Below are 21,090 nucleotides of genomic sequence, written 5' to 3' on the forward strand. Positions count from 1 at the left end.
CGGTAAAAATAAAAAGACGTGCATCATCCCGGACATAATGCAACACCACATGCGAAATTACACAGAAATGCGACGTACGGAAGAATGCGTTTTGGCTGCGAACATCTTCCAAAAAACTTGGCATCTCTTAACCATGGGCAAAAACATCTGGAACCACTTATAAAAACCACCCCGTATCTGCATGAACTTTTTTGAACCCCACTGCTATTCCAAACAACGCGTTTTTCTGGACCATTCCAATTCGCCTCGTAATTGTAGGGGTGCGTCTGCGATATTACATTGACCGCGAAAGCAGCAACGGCAAAAATACACATTCGTGCATCAACACGGGCATGCCCGCAGACGGCGTATAAAATTGCGTGCCGATTACACAAAGAGAACCCAGTGTTTTGACTGCGAACATGAAAAATCAGCCGATTACAACACTCCGTCCGGAGGTCCTGACCTCCTTCACGGAGTAATAAAAAGGAGTGAATCCTATCTAGCGATTCTAATTTTTAAGCGCACAACATAAATTTGCCTGGGCCTACAAAAATGTAATTGATTTTGGACCCCTGGTGGCTTTCCTCGTACTGTAGCAGAAATTCTGGATTCTTTCTAAGGCCACAGCAAGTAAATTTTATGGATGACATCCACGAGCGCATTAATTTTCGTCTGATTTTGGAAAAAAAACAAGAAATTTTGTTGCCTTCTGACAGTGGTCAACATGCCGAAAATGGGCAAAGATGTCTGTTGCCATGCCGGAAGGTGGATGGCAGATAACTAGGAAGAGAGGAGACAAGAAAAGGCTCTGATTTATTGTATGTTTCTTACTTTGATCATGGAGGTAGAAAATGGCCTTTTTTTCTACCTCCATGCTTTGATGCAGTGATATGTGATGCTGACTGTGTATATGTGATGTTCCTACTGAATCAAAACCATTTGTACAATGATTGAGTCAAAATTTCACATTGTAGGAACCTTTTTTTTTTTGGCCGGCCTTGTTTTTTTTTCGCCCGCTCGCATTAGATTTGGAGTCTGCGGAGGATATCATCTATAAAATTTACTAGCTGTGGCCTAAATTATATGTGTACGTATATGAAAAGAACAATTGTATCAAGAACGGAACAGATTAAACACAAAATCGTCGCCTGTGTTTTTTTAAAAACATCATACTTGTTCTTCTTTTATCCGAAACATTATTATCTAATTCCTATCTCATGTAACCAAAGCAAAATCTTAGTTACCACAGATGGTAGTATGTTGTTTAGGTGTTATTTTAATGTATAAGTTTGCAATTGTGTCTGTTTCTTTTGCAGGCGAGTGCAAGTACAACCTGAAGTCATACCCAGTGGGCGCCACAAGGACTACTGGTCCTAACTGCTGCGGAACATGGTACGTTTGGTTCCATTTCTTATCAACCGATTCATACATAACGTAAACGATATGATAACTTATATCAATCCGTCACCTCAGGTATCTAATCACCATCATAACAATATACTTTGATTTAGAGTAATTGCATATATTTTTCACTTCTGGCAGCTAATATAAAGTTTATGCTGACAGCATCTTATGTGATGGTATACTGATACTTTCTCTTAACTATATTTTCTTCAACGCTTTTTAACAGCACTTGCATGGCTGACTTCACCTGGGATTGTGATACAACAGACTGCGAGCAAGGTACAGTTCTTCTTCTTTTTCTCAAAGTTCATTCGAATCAAGGGTGGACTCTTGTCAGGTAGCTTACAATTACATCAATGAACATACAAATTTCTACAATCAATCGAATAATCAGTTATGACTTATGGTAAATGTCTCTATTATATTTTCATGTATTTTTGTTCTTTATCTTTAGCCACCTGCATGAACAACAAGGACTTCGTGAAGACGTTCGATGACAAGAGCTACACCGGAGACATCTGCAGCCACGTTCTGGCCAAGGATTGTGCCGGAGAGTCGTTCGAGGTCGAAGGTATACAAAACCTTTTCAACCTACTGAAACCCATCCATGAACAAAAGCTCTACCATTTGTACCCGATCAAAATTCGCCCAGAAAATCAACCAAATGATAAGGAAAAACTTTCCATTCCACTGAAATCCATCCAAGAATAGATGCTCTACCATTTTTAGTCGATACATTCGCTAGCAAATCAGCCACATGATAATGAAAAAAGAAACTGTCAACACTACCAATATACCTATATGTGTTCTAACTTTTGTGGTCCGTGGGGTATCGGTTTGCGGATGTGAATTATGCTTGTCTATCGACCACGTTCAAGAGAAGGGAAATATTGTACGATACGCATTTTAAAACTTGTGCCCTTGGTACAGGTAAGCCTTCTCCTGTAGTCCACTGACCCATGTGAACAATGTTTAACAATGGCATCTCTTATCCACAGTGAACCGCCGTCTGGACGGTACATGGCTGAAGGTCACGGTTGGATCTGACGTCTTCGTGCTGCGTGGCTCCGGTGAGAGCATCGACTACAACTCGAACGCCGTGGCACCTAGCCAGTTCTCCTCCCTGTCCAACGGCCTGTCTGGAGTCACTGTGTCCGCCCCTGGTAAGAACACTGTGCTATCTGTAAGGGTACTAATTGAAGGCACGCTTGCTCATCTATATGTTTTTTTGCTTGTATTTCAAGTATCAAAAGCGTACACAATTTTGATACATCGTTTACTGCTGCATTATCATTCTTATCAGTGAGTACGATTCTTTATAGCTTTCTAAAAAATTTTTGCTACATCTTAAACAGACAACCTAACTCATCTAGCTTGGCCTACACCAACAGAATAGAAATGTGCGATGATCATTGTCAGAACTTTTATCGAAGGATATGTTTGAAAACATGTTGTTTGCCCTACACAGGTAACCAGTATGTGATCACTGCTGACATCGGTCTGACTGTGTACTGGTGCGGCCAGGAGGCCCGTATTGTTGTTGACCAGAGGATGCTGGGCAAGACTTGCGGTCTGTGCGGCGTGTACAACAACAAGCCAAAGTAAGCTCACATTTCTTCTCTAGGCGCTGTTGTTTACAGAATATTTTCCAGCTAGCAAGTTGATAAGGGGTAAAATATACAAGATCAGCGGTAAAATATACAAGATCAGTCGGTCCAAGATGCTGCATCAGTGTATGCTGCCTTTAAAAGACCTCACATTAACTTGAGCAATCCATGAAGTTGTTAAGTACAAAAGACGTTAAAAATACACTGTTTTTGCAGGGATGACTTCACTTCAAGCAGCAACATGGTGGTTACAAACGTGGGTACGTTCATGAACAGCTGGATTGCCGACACGGCTGCCACATGTGAGGCACCGAAGACGTGCCTGGCTGACTCTGACCGTGCCAACAAGGCCGCCAAGCTCTGCAAGGACCTTATTGACGGGTACGTTTCCTAAATCAGACACAAACAGTGTAATATCCCTATCTTATAGCTTCAATGTGGCCGGGACTGCCGTGCGAAGACAGGACTTATTAGCCACACTAGACGCCGAACACGGCCAGAACAAAAGACCTAAAGTGCTACTACCATCTTTCGAGATGGAAGGATGCCTACAACTACTATTGAAGAATAACTTGACCGTATGAAAGATCAGTCACGTCATGAAAGCTCGATCCACGATTTCACATGTCTGTGCTTGACAAGATACGGTGTCAACCCTGAAAGCTTTCAATGAATTATCGTTGTGTATAAAGGTTAAAACATGTAATCAAAGGAGTTTTATCAGTACACACAGAGCTTACGTTTGACTTTTTGTGATCGTTACTTTAGCTCTGGAGCCTTCTCCTTCTGTCACGGCACCGAGCCAGTGGACAGTTACTACCAGATGTGTCTGGAAGACGTCTGCGCATGCCTGGAGAAGGGAGAGTCCGGTGAAGAGTGCAGATGCTGCTCTATGACGTCATATGCTACCAGCTGTAGGGACGCCGGCGTCAGATTGGACTGGAGGACACCAAAGCGTTGTCGTAAGTTTGTTGTGCTTAGAGCGAAAGTTACCCACCTAGAAGTGTCCAGCCACAAAGATAAAAGGAGCATAAATAGGGTCTTAAACAAACAATCAAGGTAGCTTTTCAGAGAACTTACTGAAGTAACATATCGTTTCAATGTTCAGTTTTTCACAGGATAAAAATTTCTTACGCTTACATCTTTTGTGTTAATCGTAGCTGGCAAGTGCGAGTACCCGATGGTCTGGCGTGAGGACGGTCCTGGCTGCCCGACGACTTGTGAGAACATGATGGACGAGGTGACTGATTGTAGTGTGAAGCCGGTGTCTGGCTGCTTCTGCCCGGGCAACATGGTCATGAAGAACGGAAAGTGTGTCGCTCCAGAGGAGTGTACTAACTGTAAGTATAAGATTGCAAGTATTTGTAAGTAGAAATATACTATGTTAAATGCTGCCGCCTTCCCTGTATAACATTAATGTACCACATAACACTATACTATGTAGCTACTATTTCAGGATAAATTGATCTTCATAGCCTTTGTGTTTTCCTGCTGCTTGCTTGTTTGTTTGTTTGTTTGTTTGTTTGTTTGTTTGACAAAGATAGTTTACATCATTCAAAGTTCTATTAAGTTTTCCGATGGCACGACACGTTGTGATTGACACTTTCGTTATTTGATCTCAGGCTTCTGCTATGGCTTCAACGCTCCTCACTACCACACGTTCGACGGCAAGTTCTTCAACTACCAGTCCAACTGCAGCTACGTGCTGGCCCGCGGCTCCACCAACATGCACGGCTTCGAGGTGGTGCAGGACCGCCAGGTCTGCAAGAAGACCGCCGGAGCCAACTGCAAGGAGGCCATCACTGTGCTGTACGACGGTACCGAGGTGGTGCTGATGGACAACCTGAAGGTAGGGACTCCTCAGAACCTTTCTAAATGTTTGTCTTACTTGTAGAAGTAGAAATTCCCTTTCCTGTAGCGCATTTACACATGTACATCGGTTACATTACTTCTCTATCTCAACAAAAAGTATATACCAGCAAATCTTGTGTAGATCACTGCAAAAAAATCTATTTTTCAAACACGCCTTAAAGCATACGTAAAGGTGCCTTCACGCATGGATTAAGGTATGCTTAAAGATAAGATTTCGTGCAGTGGATGTTCCGATAAATTGATACTAATCAATTTGGGAATGGGACGCCTTGCCTCTACGTCCTCCTTGTAAAAATAATCTGGTCTTAGTCGTGCTAAATGTGTAAAAAAAGACTGTCGTAACACGCATGTTTCCATTCTGACGTACAGGTTATGGTGAACGGCGCCATGGCTGGTATCCCAGTCACCGTGGGTGATCTGGTGGTGGAACGTTCGGGTCAGACCCTGTCTGTCCGTGCCGACACCATCAACCTGCGTGTGGAGTACTCCGTCACCAACCACGGATTCGCCATCAACGTGCCCATCAGCGACTTCTACGACGGAACCGAGGGTCTCTGTGGTACGTTAAGCCTTAGAGACCTCAATACATAATCTCTTCTACTTTCAGCAGCTACCACTAAAATGTTTTCGTAGGGTTTTTACTCCCACATTTCTTCTTCTAGACCCCCCAAAAAAATTTAATTGGCAAGGATAATAGCCATGTATGTACTTGGATCTACAACTGCCTTTTAAGAAGCGAGAAGAAGTTGAACCTGTAAATAGTAGTATGTATCGTTTAAGATAGTACTGTAATTTTTACCTATGCTCTATTCACGACCTTTACTTAGCTTGTAAGAACATAAACGTACAATAAAGGTATTTCATTCATTCGATAAAGGTTCTATTGTATGCCTGAAACGTCGTTGTAACACACCGTAAGGTATATATATTGTAACGCTCTATCTTCTCTATACAGGCCGCTGTAACAACGACTTGGAAGACGACTTCTGCAAGAGCACCGGTGACGTGGCTACCTCGGCCATGCGCTTCGCCTATGACTGGAAGAAGTCGGGAGAGGTCTGCTGGGAGATCGCCCCGACCCTGCCGCCTGTCGTGCCGCCAGAGTGTCCGGAGTGTGACGTCATCTACGGAGAAGTCTTCGTTGGCTGTCACCATCTTGTGGACCCGACTCCGTTCCATGATGTAAGTACCTTCTTTTCCGTCTTCGTCTGTAGTTCTGTTCTTTCCGCTCTTCCCAGTAAGTTTATGCCAACTGTATCTAGCTGTATGCCAGTTGTAATGCTAAGGTTACAATTTCCAACCCGGTGCCCGGTCGGCCAGTTTGCAGGAACGAAAAGTACGACATAAAAGACGACAAAACACAAAAAATAAAGTTGAACATAACTGATCATGGGTGTAACGTTATGTGCTTGAAATGAATTATTTTTCGTTCACGCAAACAGTCCGGTCTGGCCCTGATTTGGAAATGTGACATTGACAATGTCGTGACATTTTTACAACATCATGATCGTTTTCTGTCATGTTATCCTCTAGGCCTGTCGCTTCGATGTGGAGACTATGGACAAGAGCTTCAACAAGGAGTGCGACGCCCTGGCTACCTACGCCCACATGTGCGCTATCGCCGGTGTCTGCCTCGACTGGCGCTCCGGAAGCCTGTGCCCGATGATGTGCAAGCCAGGCACGAAGTACACCGAGTGTGGACCTGACCACGAGCGCACCTGTGACAACCACGAGACAGTCAAGGCTATCAAGGGCGCTACCGCTGGCTGCTTCTGTTCTGGTGACGAGGTCATGCTCAACGGCAAGTGTGTCGCTGTGGAGGAATGCCGTAAGTGTTCTTTCCATTTCTCTAAGAAAATACATGACACCATACCTACCTAGGACATTTATGTAGGACCTGAAAGCCATATGCTTAGGAAGTAGTCATTTGAAAACGTATAGAAAAATACTAGCGTACCATAACACAATAGAACCGCCAGTTTCCCCTCAATAGCTAACATCTTCTGGTGTATTTTCAGTTGCTTGTACGTCTATTTTCGAGACTAATCGAAGCCTATTTCTTACAGCGGTGTGTGTCGACAAGGACGGCAACGGCTACCAGTTGGGTGAAACCTGGAACAACGGAGTATGTACTTCATGCCAGTGTCTGGCTGAGGGCTCTATCTACTGCACACACAAGGAATGTATGAAGGTCGAACTGAACTGCGATGTTGGCGAAACATTGGAAGTCACTGTCGAGGACGAATGCTGCCCACAGAAGGAATGCGTCTGTCACCCGGAGAACTGCCCAGTTACTCCGACATGCGAGCCTGGCTATGAAACCAAGAAGGTCGAGTCTAAGTACGCCACATGTTGCGAGGAGTACAAGTGCGGTGAGTATTTTTGTTATTTCTCAAAGATTTACAAAAAGCAATATAATTGCATTGAAACAAATCCTTATGATTATGTCACAAAGACATTTTCGTATGTGAACAATGCATCCCCACTCTACCCACTGAACAACTATTAAACAAGTTATTAAAACAACATATCTTGGCACACTACAGTCAAGATCAAGCGCGAGAACGAGTGTGTGTTGGCCGACAAGGTGTACAACGTTGGTGAGACCTGGTATCACAACGACGACAAGTGCAGCAAGTGCGAGTGTGTGAAGGGCGACGACGGCTCCGCCTTCGAGAGCTGCTTCAGCACGTTCTGCAAGCCTGTGGACGAGACCTGCCCGCCGGAGTTCGTCAAGTACGACGAGGATGGCTGCTGCCAGTATTGTGACATGCCACGTGAGTATCCTTCTTCTTTTCTATATAATATAGTATTGTTAGCAATAGCCACAGAATGGGAACAGTTGGCTAAATCTGCGGCTAATCAATATCTCACAGCTGTCAAGTGTCCTCATTTAAGCTAAGTAGATGTCGATGGACCCTGACTTAAGCTAAGGTCCCAATTACGCCGGTGCCCGTCGGTGATGTAGCCCCGGCTGGCCCCGGCCGGGTTCAGGAGTCGAGCGGGCATCGGCTGTCGTGGTCACAATTAAAAGTTTCCTTCAGTAGCATTTTGTTTGAAATTGTGTCACCCTCTTTGGTCGGTATCCGGCAGGCACCCGGCAGGTACCCAGCAGATTCTCTGACGATGTCTTGTATTGACCTATACGTAATGCAGAATTCACGTATTTGTTGTGATCATTTGATCTGTGAGGTCACACATTTTACCCGGGTTTACGAAGTACACACCTTTATTTTGTTCATCTGGTCTGTGACGTAAGAAATGTGTCCCGGTGGAATTCCGGCAACCGGAGGGGTACCTCTCGGTGTTCTCACGATGAGGTCACGGCGCCTTTTTGTCAGCGGGGCCCGGGTAGAATTTAACTCAGAATTAAATTCTTATCGGGGCCCCGACGGGCCAAAAAATAGCCCGGTAGACGCAGGGTGCCCCGCGGGGCCACGTCGGGGTCCCGCCCGAAAGTGGTAAAAAACAGCCCAGGAACTACCCGCCAGGGCCCCTTTTCCCAATTGGGACCTTAGCTTTAAAAGGGCTGCAGGCCGCTGTTTTGATGGTGCCAACAACGGTGTCTGGGGGTCTCTTGTAAAGACAGTTTATTTCTGCCCCCTGTCGTGTTTATCTAGAACTGCAGCTTCTGTTGAGTGATTATGATGACATATTTGACGCTTCTAACTTCTCTCATTCTGACATTTTGTTTTGTTTTATTTTCACCTGTGCAGGTGTTGCAGGCTGCTCTGTCCAATCGGAAGTCAAGTACATGTACATGCGCAAGCGTCAGTACAAGAACGGCGAGCCAACTGGTGTGGTCATCGACTGCCAATCGTCCACTCAGGTATGTTTCACACCTCTGTAAATATTTACAAAGACTAATTTATGGGAAAATACATAAGTGTTCTAGGGTGACTTGAAACAGTGGTACAGACGTTTTAACAACTCAAACGTGTATGGTAAAATTATATCTCTACAAATCTGTTGTTATTTTCACCACTGCATTTTGTGTTACGATTGAAACTTAATGTGGTTTCTCTTTATTTTATCTCGTAGATCAACTTGGCTACCTGCGAGGGTGTGTGCCAGTCCAAGTCTATCTACAGCCTCTACAGTAACAGTTACGAGAAGAGTTGTAACTGCTGTACCGCCAGCGAGACCAAGGATATCGAGGTAAGGATCCATTATCCACAGCTTACAGTTGAAAGTATATTTAATCTCCAAGCAGATCCTTCGCTGGCTGCAAACAGGTAGCATCCAATACGCCACCCAAGCAAATGGTACATTGGATGGCCAATTTGATCGTCCCCTGCCCCCGACTTGATGAAACATGGCGTTTATACTATGAAGCAAAAGTAGCATAAGTCTTACCTTCTATTTTTCCTTAGTGAATCTTTATTGCATATTCCTGCCTTAGATGGGCTAAATGTACCATGTGTGGTCTAGGGAATATAAAACATGGAGTATAAATAAATACTGAAATGCTACATTTTCTGTGACAGCCACGGACGACTTTATCAGAGTAATAGACCTGTTGCCATGAAAAATTACAATTCACTAAACCTGCTGTATTTTTACCCTACAGGTCCAATTTGGCTGTGGAGACGGCTCCACCATCAAGCGCAAGTTCGCCATCGCCACCGCCTGTACTTGTGAGGAGACCGACTGCAAACCCGAACAGTAACTCCCGACCCGACCCGACCGCTCTAACACGGACAACGACTACGGAATCTTTAGTCTAGATTTCCTTATCGGCAGTAGGTTATAGAAACCGATCCAACCACGAGGCCTACCATAAAGAGAAGGATAACACACCTGACTGAATGGCCAACATTATTGACGACAACTTCTTATGAAGTAAAGTAGGAGTAGTTAGGAGACCTCTCAGACCATCGAGAGGGGGTTGATAGGTGGGGATTGGCGGGAGGGCCGTCGTGGTAACTGAAGGTGCTGGTGTGATCGTGTAAAATGGACTTAACGGATTGTTGCCTGTCTGTACCAAACGTGGTTTCTAGTCGTTACGTAAAAAAATGCGGGATTCTTGATATAACATCTGACGTAGCGGCTGGTATCGCAATGGTGCATTTATAAAAAAAAGTCTATGAATGTTTGTGTGTTGTGTTGTGTGTCTAGAGCTAGTAATGTGTGTTTGCCGATAAGGAAATGAAGCAATAAAATTCACAAAATGTGATTAATCTTGTCTTTTTGTGTTTTTGCGTGAAATCCTTGTTGTTTATTAGATATTGTTCATTCTCAAGCATCTTTGATCGCATGCACACACACGAAGGTATCACAGTTCGAACTAGAAAGGCCGACATTTGCTTTGGAGCAAATACAGCAATGGCTTCACCACATTTTACGACATGGCAGGGAAAGAATGAGAAACACAAGGGAAAACAATGCTTTACATTGATATAACTATAGTATGAAGTAACATACAACTAAGACTACAACAGTTGGATAGCTATTCCCTACATTATTGGTTAGGATTTTTAATTGCATAATGCAAACTGTTGATTTTCAAGAAAAAAGAAGCGTTCATGCCCCGCATTCCAATGCTGGAGCAGGAAAGCTTAAAATACCTACCAAAACACTTGAATACAGACCTACTGTCAGTATGGAATGGCTCTGTGCAGGTATTAATTAAGTTAAGCCTGTTAAATTCCAACAGCCAATCAGCAAGGAGAATAGAGGAAAGCTGCATGCCTATTGGTTGATGCCCTGCATTCCATTGTGATGACTCATGCCCAAATGTGGTAACACTGCAGTAGTAAGGAGGGTAGTCTGGATCAATTTATGCAAATTTATGCAAATTTATGCAAATTTATTCATAGATGCAAATTTATGCGGGTGCGCGGGAAATTTGAATTTTATGCAAATTTATGCAAGTTTTTGGTAATTTATGCAAATTTATGCAAATTTTGTAATTTTAATGACTGCGTTGATTTATTAATAACTGAAATATTAATGTGCAATTATGAATTAATTTATGTATATCTTAATATGATATATTATGAGGGTGTCATGACGTCAATGGATGGAGGTCAGATAAAGGTCAATGTGCACTTTTGAACCCGGTTACCTGGGAAACCTGTTGTCACGGCAACGATTTTTGAAGGATGACACCACGCCTACCGATATTGTTACTGTGACAGTAAGCTATTCAACATGACAGCGGGACCGTCGGGATTGCATCGTGAAGTGGGGGGCGTGGTTAAAGTCAACGTCTGTAGTAGCTGATTGGCCGCAAGGTCGTAATTTGTGGATCCGAAGTAGTCGATTGGCGTGCATGTACTTTGCATGTGAAGTAGGTGACGTACTTCACGGCGATTGGTGGAAGGTCTGCGAGTCACGATTGGTCAGAAACCTGTATAAAGTGGCAGCAGAAACTGGCTAGAAACCAGTCCCTCTTGCGGAGACAAAACTGCGTCGAAGTCGGTCGGTAGCGAACAAAAATAGAGCCTGAAATGCCATGGCACATCAGGAGAAAAAGCAGCAGCAGAAGCGCAAGTCTTCACTGGTGTGTGTGTTTGTGTGTCTGCATCTATTTATACATATATCGATATAAATGTGTTGCTTCCGGAGTAAAATATTACTCCGGAGTTAAGTATTTTTTGGAGTAAGATATTACTCCGGAGTAACTTTATTACTCCGGAGTAACTATTACTCCGTTTTTGGAGTAAAACTTTTTACTCCGGAGTAAGTTTATTTGTAGCAAGTAGCAAGTTTATTTGTCATGCATGGTTGTCCGTATCGTGTATTGTCACATGCATGATGTAAAGATATATATATATCGTATATGCATATACATAACAGTCGGAGTATGTGTGTGTGTGTGTGTGTGTGTGTGTGTGTGTGTGTGTGTGTGCGTGCGTGCGTGTCTGCGTGTCTGCATCTATTTATACATATATCGATATAAACGTGTTGCTCCGGAGTAAAATATTACTCCGGAGTAACTATTTTTGGAGTAAGATATTACTCCGGAGTAACTATATTTCTCCGGAGCCGTTTTTTGGAGTAAAACTTTTACTCCGGAGTAAGTTTATTTGTAGCAAGTAGCATGTATATTTGTCATGGATTTCCGTATCGTGTATCCTCACATGTATGATCATGATGTGTAGATATATCGTATATTATCCATATACCTAACCGTCGGAGTGGGCGCGCGCGCGCGCGCGCGTGTGTGTCTGTGTGTGTATGTGTGTGTGCGTGTGTGTGTGTGTGTGTGTGTGTGTGTGCATCCACATATACACATATCGATATAAACGTGTTGCTCCGGAGTAAAATATTACTCCGGAGTAAGTATTTTTGGAGTAAAATATTACTCCGGAGTAACTATTACTCCGTTTTGGAGTAAAAATTTTACTCCGGAGTAAGTTCATTTGTAGCAAGTTAAGTATATTTGGCATGGTTGTCCGTATCATGTATTCTCACATGTATGATATCGATGTGTAGATATATCGTATATGCATATACATAACCGTCGGAGTAAATGATTACTCCGGAGTAAGTGAACTAGTGGTTCATATCTATGTCACGTATGTCTGTGTCTCATGCGTGCATACATCGACACAACGACGCAAAAGGCAGTAGGGTTCGTCACACTTTATTGATCACTTACAGGTCAAGACTGTTCCGAAAAACTCGCAAGACAGCGTACGTCTTGTCATGTAGGTATCGCTGTTACATTAGGACTAGTTGTCCTATCGGCAGAAGGACGATGCTGTATTATTTCAGAACGAGGTAGCCGTATTTTGTCATCAATTTCTGCTCTGGGACCCAGTTCTTGCTGTACTCGATATTGTAACCGTAACGAGGCATGGCAGCAAACTCTACAAGATAAAACTTTTTGCCAGCGCGTTTTGTCTCTTTGATCACGCGTTGAGGGACATCGCCTGGTTCGTGCTTGAGTGGAATGGACCAGTCTCGATAGAGCGTCCACTCTTCCTCGTCACCGCTGTCGTAGCCGTACTCTTCACTTTCACCATAAGAAGCCGTGTTGGAAGAAACGTCCGAGTCTGCATCACTCTCAGAATCACTTTCATCGCTGTCGGTTTCTGTCACTGACTCTGCCTCCTCAGAGTCCACCACAGATTCATCTTCGTCTGAGACGGTTACTTCATCTTGTGACACGGTCGGTTCCTCGTCCTCTTCGTCTTCCTCATCGACTGATGAATCAAGCGCGTCAGTGTCATGTTCATACGATATGTCGGAGTCGGAGTCAAAAACATCGCGCTTTCGGTAAGATCCTGTCTCGGGATCTACGACGACTTCCCCCGAGGCAACAGCAGACTCGTCTCGGTGTTTTCTTTCCTGGTGACGATCAAGGTTAAACTTACGAGCAAACTCTTTGTCACAGATTTCGCAGACGAAAGACATGCTTCCTTTCTCTTTCTTGGGCAAGGGAGAAATGAGGCGAGGTTTATGTGCACATGAAATATACCACGATACTTTCCAAGTCATTTTAAACAATATCAATATCCATGCAAATGTGATATGTGTTATGTATGAAGTTTCCTGTGTAAGTGTATGTACGTATATTATGTTTATGTATGTAGAGTCCGCCTACATATATATGCTACAATATGCACCATTTGCTATAAATACACTTACTCCGGAGTAATACTTTACCCCCGAAACGGAGTATTTTCTTACTCCGAAACGGAGCGATCTTTACTCCGGAATAATATTTTACTCCGGAGCAACACACTCACTCACACACACACACACACACAAAAAAAAAGAGATAGATAGATAGATAGATAGATAGATAGATAGATAGATAGATAGATAGATAGATAGATACACATAGACGTCACGTTATCTGGTATCTCTTTTTGTCTCNGTTGTTTGTTGTGTGTGTGTGTGTGTGTGTGTGTGTGTGTGAGTGAGTGTGTTGCTCCGGAGTAAAATATTATTCCGGAGTAAAGATCGCTCCGTTTCGGAGTAAGAAAATACTCCGTTTCGGGGGTAAAGTATTACTCCGGAGTAAGTGTATTTGTAGCAAATGGTGCATATTGTAGCATATATATGTAGGCGGACTCTACATACATAAACATAATGTACGTACATACACTTACACAGGAAACTTCATACATAACACATATCACATTTGCATGGATATTGATATTGTTTAAAATGACTTGGAAAGTATCGTGGTATATTTCATGTGCACATAAACCTCGCCTCATTTCTCCCTTGCCCAAGAAAGAGAAAGGAAGCATGTCTTTCGTCTGCGAAATCTGTGACAAAGAGTTTGCTCGTAAGTTTAACCTTGATCGTCACCAGGAAAGAAAACACCGAGACGAGTCTGCTGTTGCCTCGGGGGAAGTCGTCGTAGATCCCGAGACAGGATCTTACCGAAAGCGCGATGTTTTTGACTCCGACTCCGGCATATCGTATGAACATGACACTGACGCGCTTGATTCATCAGTCGATGAGGAAGACGAAGAGGACGAGGAACCGACCGTGTCACAAGATGAAGTAACCGTCTCAGACGAAGATGAATCTGTGGTGGACTCTGAGGAGGCAGAGTCAGTGACAGAAACCGACAGCGATGAAAGTGATTCTGAGAGTGATGCAGACTCGGACGTTTCTTCCAACACGGCTTCTTATGGTGAAAGTGAAGAGTACGGCTACGACAGCGGTGATGAGGAAGAGTGGACGCTCTATCGAGACTGGTCCATTCCACTCAAGCACGAACCAGGCGATGTCCCTCAACGCGTGATCAAAGAGACAAAACGCGCTGGCAAAAAGTTTTATCTTGTAGAGTTTGCTGCCATGCCTCGTTACGGTTACAATATCGAGTACATCAAGAACTGGGTCCCAGAGCAGAAATTGATGACAAAATACGGCTACCTCGTTCTGAAATAATACAGCATCGTCCTTCTGCCGATAGGACAACTAGTCCTAATGTAACAGCGATACCTACATGACAAGACGTACGCTGTCTTGCGAGTTTTTCGGAACAGTCTTGACCTGTAAGTGATCAATAAAGTGTGACGAACCCTACTGCCTTTTGCGTCGTTGTGTCAATGTATGCACGCATGAGACACAGACATACGTGACATAGATATGAACCACTAGTTCACTTACTCCGGAGTAATCATTTACTCCGACGGTTATGTATATGCATATACGATATATCTACACATCGATATCATACATGTGAGAATACATGATACGGACAACCATGCCAAATATACTTAACTTGCTACAAATGAACTTACTCCGGAGTAAAATTTTTACTCCAAAACGGAGTAATAGTTACTCCGGAGTAATATTTTACTCCAAAAATACTTACTCCGGAGTAATATTTTACTCCGGAGCAACACGTTTATATCGATATGTGTATATGTGGATGCACACACACACACACACACGCGCGCGCGCGCGCGCCCACTCCGACGGTTAGGTATATGGATAATATACGATAAATCTACACATCATACATGTGAGGATACACGATACGGAAATCCATGACAAATATACATGCTACTTGCTACAAATAAACTTACTCCGGAGTAAAAGTTTTACTCCAAAAACGGCTCCGGAGTAATATAGTTACTCCGGAGTAATATCTTACTCCAAAAATAGTTACTCCGGAGTAATACTTTACTCCGGAGCAACACGTTTATATCGATATATGTATAAATAGATGCAGACACGCAGACACGCACGCACACACACACACACACACACACACACACACACACACACACACACACACTACTCCGACTGTTATGTATATGCATATACGATATATATATATCTTTACATCATGCATGTGACAATACACGATACGGACAACCATGCATGACAAATAAACTTGCTACTTGCTACAAATAAACTTACTCCGGAGTAAAAGTTTTACTCCAAAACGGAGTAATAGTTACTCCGGAGTAATATAGTTACTCCGGAGTAATATCTTACTCCAAAAATACTTACTCCGGAGTAATATTTTTCTCCGGAGCAACACATTTATATCGATATATGTATAAATAGATGCAGACACACAAACACACACCAGTGAAGACTTGCGCTTCTGCTGCTGCTTTTTCTCCTGATGTGCCATGGCATTTCAGGCTCTATTTTTGTTCGCTACCGACCGACTTCGACGCAGTTTTGTCTCCGCAAGAGGGACTGGTTTCTAGCCAGTTTCTGCTGCCACTTTATACAGGTTTCTGACCAATCGTGACTCGCAGACCTTCCACCAATCGCCGTGAAGTACGTCACCTACTTCACATGCAAAGTACATGCACGCCAATCGACTACTTCGGATCCACAAATCACGACCTTGCGGCCAATCAGCTACTACAGACGTTGACTTTAACCACGCCCCACCTCTTCACGATGCAATCCCGACGGTCCCGCTGTCATGTTGAATAGCTTACTGTCACAGTAACAATATCAGTAGGCGGGGTGTCATCCTTCAAAAATCGTTGCCGTGACAACAGGTTTCCCAGGTAACCGGGTTCAAAAGTGCACATTGACCTTTATCTGACCTCCATCCATTGACGTCATGACACCCTCATAATATATCATATTAAGATATACATAAATTAATTCATAATTGCACATTAATATTTACAGTTATTAATAAATCAACGCAGTCATTAAAATTACAAAATTTGCATAAATTTGCATAAATTACCAAAAACTTGCATAAATTTGCATAAAATTCAAATTTCCCGCGCACCTGCATAAATTTGCATCTATGAATAAATTTGCATAAATTTGCATAAATTTGCATAAAATTGATCCAGACTACCCTCTTATCTACTCACTGCACACTAACTCAGTAATACATTTGCTATAACACAGCCAAAAAACTCAAATAAAACCATTCTAAAAGCCTGTATCACAAAAATTAAAAAACGCCTGGGGGTATTTGCCTACTGTACCTCCATACCAAATTTCAGGTCCTTAGGCCTCAAAATGAAGAAGCTGAATCCATTTAAAGAAATGGCAGGAGGAGAAGAAGAAGGAGGAGAATCATGAGAAAAAGCAATATGGTTTCACCACTTTGTGGTGAACCCATAATAAAGAGACACCAAACGGCTGGCTGGAGTACTGCAACTCTAGCGCTTAGCAATCTCGCTTAATGACATCGTGGCAGGCTCCTTGAGTGGTGCTTGTCTATTGGCCCATTGTAATCTAATTACTAGATTCAAATTTTGCTAATGATTACCCGGTGTCACCTGTGAGTGAAACACGCCGTTTCAAGATGGCGAGTGCATGGAACTAGTCGAAGAACGCTCTGGAAAATTCAGCCTAGAAAGACGCGCCACGTCAACTTTGGGTGGTAAGTTGTACGTAACATTGTCTTAGATACTCTCTGGGCTATTGTAGATAAACTTCCTTGAAGAGAAACGAAACAAAAGCACAGAATTCCGAAAATAACATGCCATGCAACAACAGACTCCCCGAGTTTAATGTTGCACTTAGAAAATCAACCGTTTGGGGGCGCTGATGTACTATACATTGCAGAGTAAATACTAGTCTTTGGCATTCACCACAGGCATAGGTCAAAGATTATGTATTCGATGAATGTAGGGTTGAATTAATAATTCTCAAATAAAAATTCACCACCATCGGGATTTTGATAGCAAAAGAAGAAACCTGGAAAAACATGTTAACGGCCACAAAGTTTTACGATACTGTCACTTAATCAGTTAATGATCATGATATTTGCATGTCTAGTTATAGACCTTACGAAAGTCGCTGTACTTTTGTTTCGTCAATAAAGTTCTGATATGATATTTATATCTATTTAATACCATGAATAACGTGCACTCAAAGACTATCCCAGATGTCAACCACACACCAATAAAGTCGTGTGCTTTGTAAACACGCCGCAGTGGGGCGTTTTTGAACCGTGTGCGCAACATATCACTGCAGTTTGTACAGATTCTATTCGTGTCTATGTAAAATTGTTATTCCGCGCCCAGGACCTGTTTGTGTGACATCATAACACGAGTTTGGTGAATGTATCATCGAAGAGGTATAATAATTTGATGTAGAAAGAAAACTGACGGTGGTAACTTCGATTGAGAGGGGGCGGTGATCGGAGAAAACTGAAGAATGCTCCCGTCCGCCAATGGGACCCCATTTCAGCACCAAGGACATCGCCCGGCTGCGGCCAGGCTGGCAGGGGTATCTGGCGGCTTGGAATCAGCCGCTCGCTCTTGTAAAAGAGGTGCTGTTTTGGTCTGAAACGTGGTCAGGACTTGATGTACATTATTTACTTAGTGTTTTTTGTTTTAGATGATGTTTGCACACTACAGGGTGTCTGTTTTCTGAGGTTACACACACAATCCTGGGGGAGGGGGGCTCATATAGATCACTTAACATCACTTAGAGCAGGAAATAACTCGCTTTTTGTAATTCTCGTTAGTGATATACAGGGCACGAAATACTGGGTGCATATGCACCTTAGTGCAGGTGAAGTTGGGACTGTGCGGGTATTTCTTATGTTTACTTGAACTGGGCCATGTACCCTGTTTTTATGCAAAGGTGTATGTGGATTTTTATTTGCTACACTCATGTTTAGTGGTACCACCTATAAATTTTCTGAACATGTTTGATCCATAATTCTCAGAGTCTGAGTTATGCAGGTTAGGGAAACTGTTGGACCAATAGAGCCAAACTTTTGGATCAGTATTAATTGATGTATTCTAATAACATTATAGTTGACTCTTTATTGCTTGTCTATATTTTGCTGTTCAATGTTATAACTGTGTTCCAGGTGCTGCAGTGAAGTACTGGTTTTAAAGGGAAAGGTAAGGGACTTGGTCTTCTCTTGCAAGGTACACAAAAGGGGTGCATAGTTCTTATAGTTTGAGAAGTTACATCTTAATAGGTGTGCTGTAGTGCTTCCATGTTTATTGTAAGTTGACGAAAAGAATGATGATTACAATGTCTATCTGCCTTCCACTACAACTTATCTTACACAAGTTGCAAGTGCTCTTTATATCAAGAACTTGATTTTTGTTTAAATGCTCATGGGTATCAATATACATAGTGATTACATGTAGCGTAAATTCTGAATCAGATGCACTTTTGTGTGGTTTGATTTGATATGTTCTTAGAATATTATGCACGTTATTTTATGTCTGTGAGTTACTTATGTTGTTTGTTTAAATGTTTTGGTGTTGTCCATGAATAACTGCATATTTGCCATTAAGAACAGTAGTAATTCTAAATTATTAAATTTTTTATGCTGTGCTGACAATATTAAGATGATTTGCCATTGCATAATGATCATATACTATTAGATACTTCTGAGCTGTTGTTTAAGATGGATTTTCCACTTAATGTTGGTCTATTAGATATCTTTTGATATTGTTATATTCTATGCTCTTCGTCTTTTGTAGTACACATGCTCTTGATAATTTTTGAAATGACATTTTATTTCAGAACTGATGTATGCATGAAGGGCATACCACTGTTTGAAATATTCAATATGAGGTGTTTGAAATTTTTGAATCAATGTTTGAAATGCATTGAAATTTCCATGTGTTGTTGGTAGCTGTTCAGAAGATGATATGAAGTTGAGATATTTCATTGTTTTCATCATCATCATCATCATTCATCCTCCGTAGAGGTGGAGCATACAAAGTTCGTTCGCCACAACTGTCTGTCATACATCACTGAGAAAAGTTCATGTCCCTCCAAGCCAGTTTCAGTTTCAATAAGTTCATTGTTTTAGACACAGTAATTTGTTTCTTGCTATTAATTAGTATGTTCTTGCACTGCAATTCATAATGAATGCTCTGTGTCAACATGTGTGTTAACATCATATGAATTGTTCTGATGTACTGTGAGCGTATTTTCATGTACTGATTTTTGTTTGCTCATGATGTTTTATGATTTTGCTTGTAATATTTTCCCCTCTGGTCTTGCCCCCGACTCAAAGTAGAGTTTAGAACTTTAACAAATGTTGTAAATATTACAATGTATGATAGGATGTGTCTTCTTTCATGACGTGCATGTTGTCAATATTCTTAAGGTATGTAAATTTAGCCTGTGATTTTACGTGGCACTAACAAAGCATATGGTCTCTCCAACTCGAAGCAAGTTTCAAACAAATGTTGTGAATATTGTTGATGTGTGTAAATTTTGGCCCGTGATTTTTCTGAATGTGTATTTCTTTTACACCCTAGGTTTGGGAAGCTGATACTGTATACCTGACCATGTGGGACCTGTCCATGCTCCTCCTGTGTGCTATACTGCAAGACCTGTCAGCTATCCTGTGTTCCTGTCTAATATTCTAGGAGGATCTGCCTGTGTTTCTGAGGGACCTGTCACCTATCTAGTCGAGACAAGAGAACATCGGACTTGACTGTGAGTTTGCTTTTATTCATAGAACTCTTTCAAAATTGGGGTCTGCATGCCGCAATGCGTACTTGCTTTAGTTTTGCGTAATGCGAAGCCAGGTCATTCTGAGTAACATCAAATATAATTTGTGCATTGGGTGTAAAATATCCAGTCAGAGAAGCATAAACAGGGCCTGGCTGCTTTTGAGTAATTTCAATATGGCGCCTTAACATATGAATTTTGCATAATCAGAAGTCGAACAACTCTGATTTAATGTCAGATGCAAACTACACATGAAGCATCCAGCCTGCACGAATAAAGAGTATTGAATTTCGTGTGTGCTGCAGTCTGGAATTTACATATTACATTGTAGCTCAAAGCGCGATCGGGGCCTCCCATGCAGACCTGTAAAAATGACAATAAAAGATGTTAGAAAAGGGCATGTTTGTGGCCCTCTAAGATTTTTCTTTGAAACATCATATGGTTGCTGGAACTAAGTCCTTTCTACTATAATTTATTGTCATTTTTGAAAGAGTTCACATTTCTTACACTAACATCTAGTTTAAGGCTGTGACTAACATTTTATTACAGATATGATGGTACATACAAAGTACGTTTTCCTATTGAGGAAAGCACTGTTATATTGTCTGTTGTTTTATTCTGCATAGCAATGGGATGTTTTTTCAGAAGCATTCATGTGGTCAAACTGTTTTCCCTGATATCGACTTAATCATGATCCACAATCACCATTTGAAAAAAAAATGAAAATTCAACTCTCGTTTGCACAGTAACATTTAGGCTTAAAATCTTACTAAACACTTGACAAAACAAAGGATTCAAACATTATGAAAACAATATGATACCAGTATTTATATATGATATTACCCCACTTATAGCATGGAATGGTCCTTGAATTTTGGAA

The 21,090-nt window shown here is 42.1% G+C and overlaps 3 protein-coding genes across 3 annotated transcripts in view; 2 read left to right on the forward strand and 1 right to left on the reverse strand.

Moving 5' to 3' along the window:
- LOC109469591 (mucin-5AC-like) overlaps positions 1 to 10,041 on the forward strand; it is a 20,670-nt gene extending 10,629 nt beyond the window's left edge. Inside the window, exons 14-30 of the mRNA XM_019768129.1 lie at positions 1,299 to 1,374; positions 1,613 to 1,665; positions 1,841 to 1,957; positions 2,385 to 2,549; positions 2,855 to 2,987; positions 3,210 to 3,374; positions 3,762 to 3,955; positions 4,154 to 4,333; positions 4,616 to 4,842; positions 5,235 to 5,424; positions 5,821 to 6,047; positions 6,399 to 6,693; positions 6,932 to 7,237; positions 7,412 to 7,642; positions 8,582 to 8,694; positions 8,907 to 9,023; positions 9,436 to 10,041. Of these exons, the coding sequence (XP_019623688.1) occupies positions 1,299 to 1,374; positions 1,613 to 1,665; positions 1,841 to 1,957; positions 2,385 to 2,549; positions 2,855 to 2,987; positions 3,210 to 3,374; positions 3,762 to 3,955; positions 4,154 to 4,333; positions 4,616 to 4,842; positions 5,235 to 5,424; positions 5,821 to 6,047; positions 6,399 to 6,693; positions 6,932 to 7,237; positions 7,412 to 7,642; positions 8,582 to 8,694; positions 8,907 to 9,023; positions 9,436 to 9,534 (2,888 nt within the window). The 3' untranslated portion in view covers positions 9,535 to 10,041. The remainder of the gene's footprint in view (positions 1 to 1,298; positions 1,375 to 1,612; positions 1,666 to 1,840; positions 1,958 to 2,384; positions 2,550 to 2,854; positions 2,988 to 3,209; positions 3,375 to 3,761; positions 3,956 to 4,153; positions 4,334 to 4,615; positions 4,843 to 5,234; positions 5,425 to 5,820; positions 6,048 to 6,398; positions 6,694 to 6,931; positions 7,238 to 7,411; positions 7,643 to 8,581; positions 8,695 to 8,906; positions 9,024 to 9,435) is intronic.
- Positions 10,042 to 12,520: 2,479 nt separating this feature from the next.
- Positions 12,521 to 13,229, reverse strand: LOC109469581 (clumping factor B-like). Its single transcript, XM_019768114.1, has one exon. It carries the CDS (start codon positions 13,227 to 13,229, stop codon positions 12,579 to 12,581), a length of 651 nt encoding a protein of 216 aa, XP_019623673.1. The 3' UTR covers positions 12,521 to 12,578.
- An 843-nt stretch (positions 13,230 to 14,072) lies between these two features.
- On the forward strand, positions 14,073 to 14,777 carry LOC109469582 (clumping factor B-like). The gene has a single exon (XM_019768116.1). The coding sequence runs from the start codon at positions 14,073 to 14,075 to the stop codon at positions 14,721 to 14,723; it is 651 nt and encodes a 216-aa protein (XP_019623675.1). The 3' UTR covers positions 14,724 to 14,777.
- Positions 14,778 to 21,090: the final 6,313 nt, after the last annotated feature.

Source organism: Branchiostoma belcheri, unplaced genomic scaffold (genome assembly GCF_001625305.1).
Source record: "Branchiostoma belcheri isolate BF01 breed outbred unplaced genomic scaffold, Haploidv18h27 scaffold209, whole genome shotgun sequence".
Classification (NCBI taxonomy): domain Eukaryota; kingdom Metazoa; phylum Chordata; class Leptocardii; order Amphioxiformes; family Branchiostomatidae; genus Branchiostoma; species Branchiostoma belcheri.

Coding starts and splice junctions, on each gene's coding strand:
- LOC109469581 (XM_019768114.1), bottom strand. CDS start 13,229: ATGTCTTTCGTCTGCGAAATCTGTGACAAAGAGTTTGCTCGTAAGTTT.
- LOC109469582 (XM_019768116.1), top strand. CDS start 14,073: ATGTCTTTCGTCTGCGAAATCTGTGACAAAGAGTTTGCTCGTAAGTTT.